Source organism: Python bivittatus, unplaced genomic scaffold, assembly GCF_059951505.1.
Source record: "Python bivittatus isolate LINGU-HERP-01145 unplaced genomic scaffold, Pbiv_v1 ctg000690_np1212, whole genome shotgun sequence".
Classification (NCBI taxonomy): domain Eukaryota; kingdom Metazoa; phylum Chordata; class Lepidosauria; order Squamata; family Pythonidae; genus Python; species Python bivittatus.
The window spans coordinates 12431870-12444093 of NW_028277096.1; the positions used below are offsets into that span (position 1 = coordinate 12431870).

Sequence of the window (12224 nt, forward strand, 5' to 3'; positions counted from 1 at the left end):
TCAACAGTGATCATCCCAGCAGCAGATTGAGCGATAGGTGTATCTGTAAGTTAGGATTTGCAAATGTTATTCATATACACATTTGGATATTTTTGGCAGTGCCTTTCTAACTTTCGGGATGCTGTGTGATGATAGATCGAACCCCTGCCATCAAGTCCAGCCATGAGCAAGATTCCTGTGTCTTACTCCTGTGACTTACTTCATCCAGGATGAACCTCAGGGAGATCTTAGATTCACTATAAGCGAGTCAGCCATGCAGTTTGGTGGAGAGGTGGTACTCCAAAACATTACCACAGATCAGTGAGGATGGTTTTCAGTTGTTTATGTGCAAGATCTCAGGTTCAGCACCAAAAGCTATAAAAAAGATCTTGAAGAGCAAAATTGAGAAGGGCTTTCTTTCCCTTACACTGGATGAGCTGAAGTGGCCAGATATCTTTGCATGTTTACGGAGTAGGCTCTAGCTAGGCGTGACTCCACTATCTCTTTCAACAGCATGTCCCAAACTCACCACAGCATCTTCTCCAGGCATGAGGGAGAAAAATCCAGAGCAAAAATTCTGTTTTGTTTTGTTTTTTTACTTTGTTATAGGTTGTCCATCTAAATTGCCTCCTAGCCCACTTTTTGATCTATGAAATTGGAAATTGTGTTGTGTAGTTCAGAGGGCCATGCCTGGACAATCAAAAAAGGCGCAAATGAGACCGCAGAGAAAATGACCTTGGCTGCTTGTTTGAGCAGTCGCCTTCATGCTGATTAGTCTGGCAAACGTCTGGACCAACAATTGTTCTTCCTGCAGGGGAGAAACAGTTGTTCCTTTAACAATGGAGCCTGTTTTCTTTTTATTCTTTTCTTTTTTTAGTTTGTATTCGTTTTTTTATCTTTTGAATTGTAGTGTTTAATGAAATTGCTATTTAAAAAAGACAATGGAGCAGTGCTGGGGTGATTGATCTGTAGAACTCAGCAAATCTCTGTCGAGTTTCAGTGATGTTGGGTGTGCTTTTGGCTCATTCAGTAGCAGAATAAATCAGGCAGAGACTAACTTGATTATAATAAGTGTGTGTTTATAATATATTTATAATATATTGTTATTATTAGATTTTTATCCCTTTTTAAATATATATTTTGGTCAACTCAAAAATAAAAGATAAAGAAGATTAAAAAAATAAAGAAATGTGCCTCGTGTATGTCACTGTAAGCAATAATTTCAGGCTTAAAAAACCCAGTAGGAACTATTTTTACTCCTCTCTTCACAGAGGAGATGATGGCTTATACTGTTTGGACAAACCAGGATTTATTAGGCAACAAAAGCAAGCTGATGGGCTACATTGAATTGCATACATTAAGCCATAATCTTGCTTTCAAGTGTTTTTTTTTTTATTCTTTTGCTCTTGCCAAGAGAAATACATATGTGGTGTGAGCCTCCGGATAGCATTGTCTACGTTGATTCTGTAGACGTCAGGATAAAATGAATGAAAAAGAAAAATGAAGTCAGGTGGAGCTGGGAGCCAGGCAATATCAAGGAAGGGATTTGTAGGCATCTCGTACTGCATCGCCTTCCCGGGATTTATGGCTGGGGCTGCAACATCCTTCTGCTACTTCCGTGGTTGTTAAGCAGTCCTTGCTCATATAGTGCAGATCGCACAGAAATCGACCTCTAGATTCAGATTTACTTGCTGCTCAGTCTTTGTTCTGCAGAAGTATATCTTGTATCTCATTGCGGACAAGCCGAGCCTTGAATTTTGAGCCAGAATACCGTGAAAAATGTGCCACCCACAAATAAGCTGACCTGCAGTTTTCGTGGTATTTTGGTTAAAACTTTGAGGGTCTGCTTATCCATGGATGGGCATATACACAAGCCTATATAGGATGTATGGGGACTTTTTAAAAGTATTACTGTATTTTGGGGGTGAGTTTTGGCACCTAAAAGTCTTGGCTTGTCCACGAGTATATACAGTAGGTTTCTCTCCTGTGTCAGAGGACAATTCTTGACCTGAAGGCATTTGTTGTGTGAAGGCTATCCTGGGTACATCTGGTTTTAAGACTCTCAGAAGGAAGAACAGCAAACATCTGAATTACTTATTCACAATCAGCTCCGGGATAGCCCTTGTCCCCTCCCTTTCTCCCTCTTTCTTGATACAGAACAGGTCACCCTAAGACATGTAGGCATTCCTATAATGGATTATTCACCTGTTTGGTTTTGAACCCTGTTCTAGTTTTCTGTTCTCCGTTTTGGAGTTCATTTTGGTCCTCGGCTGTTTAAATTTAGCTAACTTTTTCATTTCTACTCAGGGGGTGTTAGGAGAGTTTATTTCAAAATATACATCAATAAAGAGACAGCTAAAGCTTCCAAAAAGCGTGGGAACTATAAGTCACACCTAGCCTGGTGCCTAAAGTGCTTTCCTTTAATTCCACTTACCCTGAGCTTCTCTCTCATGGAAGCCTCTCGTATTGCTTGGAATAGCTGCGTAGAACTTCCACGTGCTGAAGCAGTCATATTTAGAAAACGGAGTTGAGGATAAACAGGGGAAATATATTGTTGCCTGTTTATAAATTTCTCAAGGGAATTTTCTGTTGGAAACAATGCAAAACGATAGATATGTCATTCAAATATTGTATTCTGAGATTAAAGAGTCAGCGTACAAATGGATCTGGCTCTGAATCGATCCTGAGAAGCAAAGAAGCTATTTTGATCTCATGACGAGGCTGAGGAAAGCCTCAGTAAGGATAAAACAGGCGAGCAAAATAACTTTCTTGAGAATTTGAAAATTGCAGAGGAAGTGTAGATGTTATGACTGACTCTCAACAGCCTTAATTTAGGCCACGTGTCTCGGTCTTCCAGTCTTCCTGCTGGGGACGGATAGGGTGGGGTGGCCCTGTTTTCTGGCCAGCCTTTAAAAAGGATCCTGTCTGACTCCTCGTCTTGATTACATCTCTGTGTACTTTTGGTTTTCAACTAATATACTTTTTAAAATTTATTTTTAACATCCGTTCTGTTGCTAATCTTTAGTTATGAATGCTGATGTTTACCCAGATAAAATTACCGCCTGCTCCATTCACATGCAATAAGGAGAAAGCAGCTAGCTGTTGGGGAAGCCGTGAGGTTTGCAGAGCCATGTGCTTGGAAGTGGGAACGGTGAAGGAATTTCCAACCAGAATTCAGTGTGATTAATAATTCTGAATGCAAGCCTGGGTATCTTGTTTATTAATTTTTTGTGTGTATGTGGAAGTAGTGTCCACAGAAATTCCCATATGCCTTAAAGTTACAGAAAGCAGTCTCCAGACTTTTTATTTTTGCTTTTTGATACTTCTTAAAAATCTTATCTGCAACTTCCTTCAGGTTTGGCTTTTTTTTACGTGCATGGAGGGTTTTTTTCCCCCATTAAGGAAATAAGATCATAATTACTTTGGGGTTGCCTGAGTTCAAAGCCTGGATTTCTCTTGCAAATGGAGCTGTTAGCGTTGCAGCTGTTCTTTATGGGCAATTCTTGTGAGTTGATATTTTGTATTCTATTTCAAAGCCATTAGCTGGAACAATTATTCCATACATTGGGCAGACCATTGGTCTGTGTAACCCAGAATGATCTACAGTTGCTGAATTCACACAGGGCATTAAGGCATGGTTTGCATAACCAAGAATAAACCACGGATGATTGGGATCATACAACCTGCTAACTTTAAACTGTAGCTTATAAATCACAGTGTCAGGGTTCATACAACATGCAAAGCTGAAAGCAAGGAACCAACCTGGGGCATAGAGCAGGGTGTGAACCACACCTTTGCGTTGCATTGAGTCATGAGCCACTTTTAGAGCTCAGCTCCTTCTGTGAAGGGTCTCTAGAAATGAAATTCCAGAGGGAAAAACCAATGAATTAGCTCTTTGAAGCACAGACACATCAGTGCATGAAACTGATGGTAAAATGCCAGGCAATGCAAGGTGTATCTTTCAGGATTCACCTTTGTCTTCTCATAGTTCTGAACACGTTGTTGCTTTCTATATGGCCATTGTGAGTTCTGGAATACAAACAAAAGGGGTTGCTTTACACTGCACTCCACGGAGTGTGGGTGGTCTCGGAGCAGTGACAGCTTTGCAGCGATGAGACAGGATAATTTAAGCTTTTGTTCTCTCCTGGCTCTCAAAGATATTATTTTCTTGTTGTTGCTGGAGAGTTGCAGTCTCTGGTTGAGCTCCATCTAAAGACTTTTGAAGACATAACTCTGGTCTTTCACTGGGGTGTACTGGGGGAGGGGGTGGGAGGAGAGGAGGAGGACCCAGATTCTAAAGTCTACATTAAGCTGTGTTCAGAAGAAACATTTCATTTTTTTCTTTTGTTTAAAATGTTTACTTTTCATTTATTGTTTAAGACAGATGGATCATATTTTATGTGGGTTTGAAAAGATCTGGAGTTACTACACAACAAGAAATGGGCTTAAACATTGTTATTAAGTGCTTAAGCCTAAGGCATTTGGGGCTACAGGTAGTCCTTGGCTTATGTCCATTCATTCATCGACTGTTCAAAGCTACAGCAGTGCTGAAAAAAGGACTTATGACCGGTCCTCGAAGTTCTGGCTGTCGCAGCATCCCTGCAGTCATGTTATCATGATCTGGGCACTCAGGTGCCCAGGTCATGATTACAACAATGCAGAGAGCCAAGGTCATGTGATCGCCATTTGTGACCTTCCCTGCCAGCTTCCCACAAGCAAAGTCAATGGGGAAGCCAGCAAGTCACCCTAGTAAGTCACTCCTACTGCTTTTTCTCCCAAGGAACATACTACGGAATACAAGATCCCAGGGATCTCGTACTCCATAGCACCCCCCGCCTGCCTGCTCACACTCCCACCTGCATCACCTTCTGCGGCCTCTTCCAGCCCTCCTGCAGCCTCCACCAATCTGCCCACGGTCTCTGCCAGCCTGCCCATGCTCCCTAGCACCTGCCCATGGCACCCTCCACCCCCCCACACCTCCGTGCTCCTTACCTGAGACTCCCACCTCTTCTTGCTAAATGACCCGCATGTCCTGCATTTACTATGGCCACCAGGATTGCCGTCACTAAGCAATGCGGTCACATGATGTCATGTTTTTCAACCGCATCACTTAGCAATGGCAATCCCGGTCCCAAATGCCATTGTAACCTTAGGACTACCTGTATAGCCCTAAGATTTCCCGGTGGTCTCCCATCCAACCTTAACCAGCTCTGGCCCTGTTTAGTTTTCTGAGATCAGCCAAAGCTGGCTAGATACTATAGCATATCAGGAATAAAATAAATAAGAATAATCAAACGAGGAGAATATCCCAGCCCTGGTTACTCACATGTCATTGTAATAGATGGTATAGACTGCAAAATTTGATGATTAATAAGACAAGAGACTTTCTCTTCGGAAAAGCTAGAGCCACCCAGCTGGTTTCCATACCTTGAAATAAGTACCATTGTATTAAAAGAACTGTGAAAACAAGAGGGAACTTTTAGAGACTTGACTGAATTCGAAAACCATATAACACAAAATTCAGAGCATTTGCTGGGCCTCATTTATAAATTGTTGGTGAAATGTGACTCAAAAACTGAACATGTAAAGACTGTATGATTAAATGAATGCAGAATTTCGATACAGTACGGCAGTTTATATGCAACCATGGAAATTTCAATGGACAAAAACATTATATTCACATTCTCTATAATACTTTGAGAAAACTGGTACTATATAAGATGTTTTGTTGCTGGTACATTACTCCGGTACTGATTGCTAAAATGGACAGTTCATTCTCTAAAAATGGTTGGAAATGTAATGATCAGGTCGGACCATTTTTCCAGATTTGGTTGCAGTGTTGTAAACCATTTTGGAAAATAATTTATATGAGAAGGAAACAAATTCTAACTGCATTTTTTTTGTGTGTTAAATATTACTAAACCTTACTAATTTCCCCCAAAGTATACCAACTAGCATTGTACATGGTAGCTACAGCAAGCATATTCTTTGGAAAGTACATACTGCTTCCTCTGCAAATGAATGGCTAATTAAGTTATGGGAGGAGATGCCTTGATGTCTAAAATAAGTTCATATTTCAAAAATAAATCTGATACAGAACTCATATTGGGACCATTTTTGGATTATAATGCTATGAATGGGCTCGTGGCACACCCCAAATTTGGTTCCTTTTAACATAAAGTCTTAATATTCTAACTCTCTAGATCTGCTAGATGAGAATAGATTTTCAGGTGCTTGGATAGAATTTACTGTAGCTTTTGATCTTATTTTATGAATTATACTGTGTTGATTACTGCTGTAGGTATTCATATATTAAATGGATTTCAACAGGGATCTGCAGTTTTCAGGACAATGTAATATATTCAATTACTTTAGTTAATGAAATATTGAAACTTTTAACCTAATTCTATGATTTTTTTAATTTATTTATTAAATTTGTATGCTGCCCATCTCCCCCAACGGGTGACTCTGGGTGGCTCACAATTAGAGTAAAACCCACAGTTAAAAAATACGTTAATTAATTAAAATTCAAGCTATGTAAAACAAACCCTATGCATAAAAAAAACTAAAAACATTCAGGATGATGGGGGGTAAAATCAGTTACCCCACAAGCCACTTCCACTGGTGCGAGCCCCCATCCAGCACCCAGGCCATCTGGCATAGCCAAGATTTCACACTCTTCCTGAAGGCCATGAGAGTGGGGACACACCACACCTTGGGTGGTAAGTTGTTCCACAGAGCAGGGGCCACGGCAGAAAAGGCCCTCTTCCTAGATCCCGCCAGTCAAAATTCCTTGACTGGCAGGGTCTGCAACATGTTCCTTTTGCCGGTCTGAGTGGGGCAGGCAGATATAATGGGGCCGAGCTGGCTCCTCAGATAACCTGGTGCAATGATGCTTGATAAATTGGGTTGTAAAGGGAAAATCATCCAGTGGCTGGAATTTCTGTAACCTTATCCAATTCCATTTCCATAAATCTGGATAAAGATGACTCTGGGAGAATCTTGCTATCAGCTGAGTCAGCTACTAAGAGCTTGATAATCTGTGTCATGGTTCTGACTGCTGCAGACCCCACTCACCAAAATAATAGTGTATATATTTGTGGATAAGCCAAGAATTTTAGGTACCAAAGTATACCCAAAAAATTGGGTTCAGCTTATCCACGGACAAGCTTATCCGCAAGTATATACAGTAATATTTTTTAAAAGTACCCTAAAGTACATCTGAATTCCTGGAGAGCTGCTGTTGGTGTAATTCAGAAGCAGACTACTTTTTTATTATTGAATATACTTGTGGATAAGCCCATCCATGGATAATCCAACCCTTGAATTTTTAACCAAAATATCATGAGAAATGTGCCGCCCACAGATAAGCCGACCCTTGAAATGTTCGTATATTGGGGAGTCTACACATCTTAAAGTTGCTGAGGCTGTGAAACACTGGATTAGATGACGCTTGGTATCCCTTCTAACTCCATGATTCTATGTTCCTTCAATGCCAAGAGTGGGAAAATTCTGCATAGAATGGAGGGGTGACACTTTATCCTAATTTACATTCTGCTTTAGATGGTTAAGATGTAAATGGAAGGAGAGATCAGACACTAGCATTGACTGTGTTTGCACTACACATATAATTTAGTTTCCATTTTTTCTTGATTTCCACAAGACACTGAACATTAAGCTAACCAAATAGGCTCGATTTGCATATCAAACTAAGCCACAAAAAGGGAACAAAGAAAACTTAACTTGCTGCAGGTACTAGTTATTTAACCAATCTGGTTAAACATATTGTGCGAGCACAGCAGTGGGTAGTAAGACAGAAGAAAAGGGTATTTGGGTGTTCGGTATTCCAAGACATGATGGCCACTAATTTGGATGGCTTTAAAAGGGGAATGGATCAATTCATGGAGAACAAGTCTATCAATGTTGAAGACTTGTCAGGTTCAGCCCAAAGAACTCCACGAGATAGTACAGATACAATTCTGTTGCATTTATTAGCTTCCACCTCCAAGACAGAATCTCTCCAGACTGAATGTAAACTTCCCAAGCCCGCAAGCCAAAACACTGTGAATTCCTTAGGGTGGTGCCAGTCTCATCTTCTTAACCTTCCCACGCTCCTGCTGGGGGCTAAGGAAATGCTTATCTCCCTGAATGCGGCCTTCATCAAACCACCAAACAAGATTCAAAGTTACCTCCAGCTTGGGGTCAGCAGGCTTAGTGGTAGGAAAGGAAATGTGTCTATGTCTTGCTTGGGCACCTCAGGGAGATCTGGTTGCCCACTGTGCTGGACTAAGATGGGCTGACCCACCAGAGCTATTCTTATGTTCTCGGGAATGGTGTAACATAATATTGGAGTGTTTGCTTTCTCCAAATAGCTGAATATAATTTCCTGATGAAGAGTTTTTGGAAACTTGAAAGACTACATATTTTTTGTGAATATTCAGTTTGACTAGTAAAATTATTGCTTTAATACAGATTCTGAATACAATTTGTTCTCTTTGTACTCTGTCTGATAAGCACTTCTGTGTCGCTTGGAAGTTTGCACTTTTACAATTATATCCTGCAAAGATTCTATTTGTCTTTCTCTTACTTTATGGCAAAAGCTATTCATATACATATTGGCCTCACATTCTGTTTTTTGGAACTGAAGGATGACTGTTTTTAACCTTATAATGCTATTAATTGCTTTCCTGTAGCCCTACACAGACCTTAATGTGTGCATTGCTTATGTGTGGTTTTTAAAGTATTTTTTTTTTAAAGTTTTCTTTCCATCAAATGCTTTAACAGGTTGGTGGAACAAAAACCGGTGTGGTGCGCTATGTAGGGGAGACGGATTTCGCCAAAGGGGAATGGTGTGGCGTGGAGTTAGATGAACCTTTGGGAAAGAATGATGGAGCTGTTGCTGGAACAAGGTACTCACCCAGAATCATAGACTCATTTGGAGTAATTTAGGCCACCAAGCCCACTCCTCTGCTCAGTGCAGGCATCCAGATTAGAACATCCCTGACAAATGTCTGTCCAGCCTCTGCTTGAACTCATTGGCAAATAAGGCCCCTCCTTCTCCTCCTTCCACTGTCAAATCACTTGCTGGTTGCTGTGCCAAGGATTTCCCTATCATTCATCCAGACTTCCTTCAAAAACACAACCTATTATTTTGTGTCCTGAGCTCTGGGGGACAGAAGATGCATGGCTTTGTTTAGGACATACTAGAATGTCTTGTTACATCTCCCCACCTCACCCTCATCTGTTCTCAAGGTCTGACATGCCAAATGCCTTAAATCTCTTCCTGTCAGATTTAATTTTCCTCCCCGTAATACTGTCTGAGCATGGATGAACACCTGCCACAGATGCAATATCCAGCATCCTTGAGCAGGTGTTGGGACTTCAGTGTCCAGGGAGATCTCTTAGTGGTGCTGAAACATGTTCTGCCTTCCCATAATTTGAAATAATTGAGATTTGAAATGTTCCTCTTAGAATAGTGCAAAAGATTGCATGCGTTACCTGTCGTGTGCACACAATAAGTATTTTTGGGTGGTCTATAACAAAAGCAAAACATGCTATTCTGGGTAGAAATTTGTGGGGAGTGGGAAGGAAGCAAAGGACACTGGCAACAGCTTGGAAGATGGGTGGACGTGCAGGATGGTGAGATATGATGGCGTGCTAGGAGTTGTATGAGGGAGAGAGGGAATGACATATACCATCCTTGCCCTCTTTTGTTTAGCCTGAAACATGGAACAACCAAAGTCTTCCAGCCTTGGTTTTAATGAACCATGAGTGACCTGAAATAGGTTGGTAGATCTCCAGATCATGTTGGCTTGTTTTGGGTTCAAAACGTAGCATTTTCCCCAGCTCAGTACATCAGTAGTTCTTCTGTTTTTATTTCCCACAATGTCCTGGAGCAATGGGTGCTGTGGCCATGGTGGAAAATAAAAGTGGTGTCCAGGCTCCTTGGCACTCAGCACTACAGTAGCTATCCACTGCTGTCATCAAGATACAACCCATAATGAGAGGATACCCATCAGATACACTTGGTCAATGACTCAGCCCTGCATGGATGCAATAATCAGCTTCTTGTTGTTGTTTTTCCCTCATACTGGTAACTTTCTTCAGCTTTTCAAGGGCAGCAGGATTAGATTTGTAGACTGAGTCAAATTGCAAATTAAGGGCTATGATAATGAGGAGGTTATGGCTATGAATTCTGGGAATTGGAGCCCCCAAACAACTGGAGAGCACCAGGTTAGAGAAGGCTGGTCTGTTGGTTGCTCTCTCATTATGCAGTATAGAAGACCAAGGAATGACTTGGCAGGGAAATGTGGGTGCCACTGGAACCCCCTACCTTTTCTCAGCATCTAGTTGAAAGCATCCAAACAAGTATTTCTGTATTTATTTGGAAGAGGCAGGTTGAACCAGCTGTTTGCAAAGCTGGCCTCTTCTCCCCGGCATGGCAGAGTCTTCCTTCAGCTTTCTACGATATGCTTGAGCAATTCCTCCTCTTTGTAGGCAGACAGTTTGGGACAGCTGCCAGCTCTGTGTGTGTGCTTGTGGGTGTCTACAAATTGGAAGCAATGTTCTGGAACAGCTGCTCACATCTGGGCAAATGACTTGGCATGACTATAAAAGTCTTCATTTGCTTTTTCACTACTTACTGCCACATCATATTACTGGCAATTCCTCCCCACCCCACTTTCCTGAGGCTTGCCTTGGTTTTCATTCTCTTTTTTTGAGAAAAGCCGCAGTTCTGCCTTCTAGCCGTTGGAAATGCAAGAGCTGCTCTTCTCCTTTTCCAATATCTTTGGCTTTCAAAATCTTCATCTTCTATTACTTTCCTAAACTTGAGACGCTCTGGAGATGCTGGGTGACTACAGTTCCCATCATTCCTAGCAAGACTGGCCATTGGCTGTCCTAACTGAGGATATGAAAAGTCAACACGTCCAGAAGACACCAGATTTTGCAAGACTGGCTAGTATATTGCCAGAAAGAATAAGAAAAGAGAGAGAGTGAAGGCTAAATTAAAGAGACCTATTTTATTATCTCTTTGTTGTTAATATAGTTTTTACAAATACCATTTTATATGATTTGGATCTGTTATAACCTGCTCTGGGAATATGCAATGGTTTTGAAGTTATCATAACATTAGAAAGAAAAATAAATAGAAATAATCTTTTTTATTTACTTAATTGTTACAATTAAATACCAGACTGCAAATTTAATTTATAAGTTCATTGTAGTGTTTTGATTATTGGATATTTTTTTCATATGTTTTGGTTGCCTTGTGAAATACCTGTATGTTGTGTTTTGTAAATTATTAGCCTCTTTGATGTCTCTTAGAAGGGTAAAATGAGCTGCCAATGGTTATAAGCCAGAAGTCCCAATCCTTGTGATATTTGCATCAGATGTCACACTTTGAGGATAAAGGAGTGGTAGATACAGATTCAACAATGAGAGTACATTCTACTGTAAATAAATCCACACACTGAGGTTATGGTTTATTTTATCTATCCATAAAGCTCATTTAGGCTTTGAGAAGGGATTTAAAATCATTCAAACATCGCTCTTGAACTTTTTAATACGACTGAAGAGAAAATCATTAAATACAGAGGGAGTAATTAACTGGATTTAACTTTAATTTTATTTAATCAGATCAAGCTTCTTTGACCTGGCCCACCCACTCATGAAACTGTGGCTCACAATCTGAAAAGGGTTGCATGTTCTTGGCCTGGCTGATCTCTGTGAAGCGTGTTAGATTCACTGACAAACGCAGTCGTTGCCTGTGGGAGAAGAGAATGTGAAATCGGAAGTGTTTTATCCTGGAAAATTGCTGAAAATCATCTCCGTCTTTCATCTACAGATATTTTCAGTGCCCGCCAAAATTTGGCCTCTTTGCTCCTATCCATAAGGTCATCCGGATTGGTTTCCCATCCACCAGCCCAGCCAAAGCGAAGAAAAGTAAGAGGATGGCCATGGGGGTCTCAGCCCTGACCCACAGTCCCAGCAGCTCATCCATCAGCTCTGTCAGTTCCGTGGCCTCCTCTGTTGGGGGAAGGCCTAGCCGGAGTGGACTGGTAAGGTTCAGCTTATAGGGATTCAGAACAAGCCTTGAGGACATCACATGCCTCATGATGTAGTTGTGCAGGTGCCGTGAGTGATGCAATCATCACAGATGTGGCTGATGATGTCATGATGCATATGATGTCATTTGTCCTCCAGTTTCTAAAATGCCTTTTCAATGATCATCCAAGCTCCAGTAA

The 12224-nt window shown here is 41.0% G+C and overlaps 1 protein-coding gene across 3 annotated transcripts in view; it reads left to right on the forward strand.

Annotated features, from left to right (window-relative positions):
- Positions 1-12224, forward strand: part of CLIP2 (CAP-Gly domain containing linker protein 2) — a 70652-nt gene that overhangs the window by 31128 nt on the left and 27300 nt on the right. For all 3 annotated transcript variants that reach the window (XR_015798165.1, XM_007421185.3, XM_025170120.2), the window contains exons 5-6: positions 8764-8888; positions 11825-12038. Coding sequence is in view for 2 of the 3 variants with exons in the window: in XM_007421185.3 (XP_007421247.1) it covers positions 8764-8888; positions 11825-12038 (339 nt within the window). In the remaining variant the exon portion in view is untranslated. The remainder of the gene's footprint in view (positions 1-8763; positions 8889-11824; positions 12039-12224) is intronic.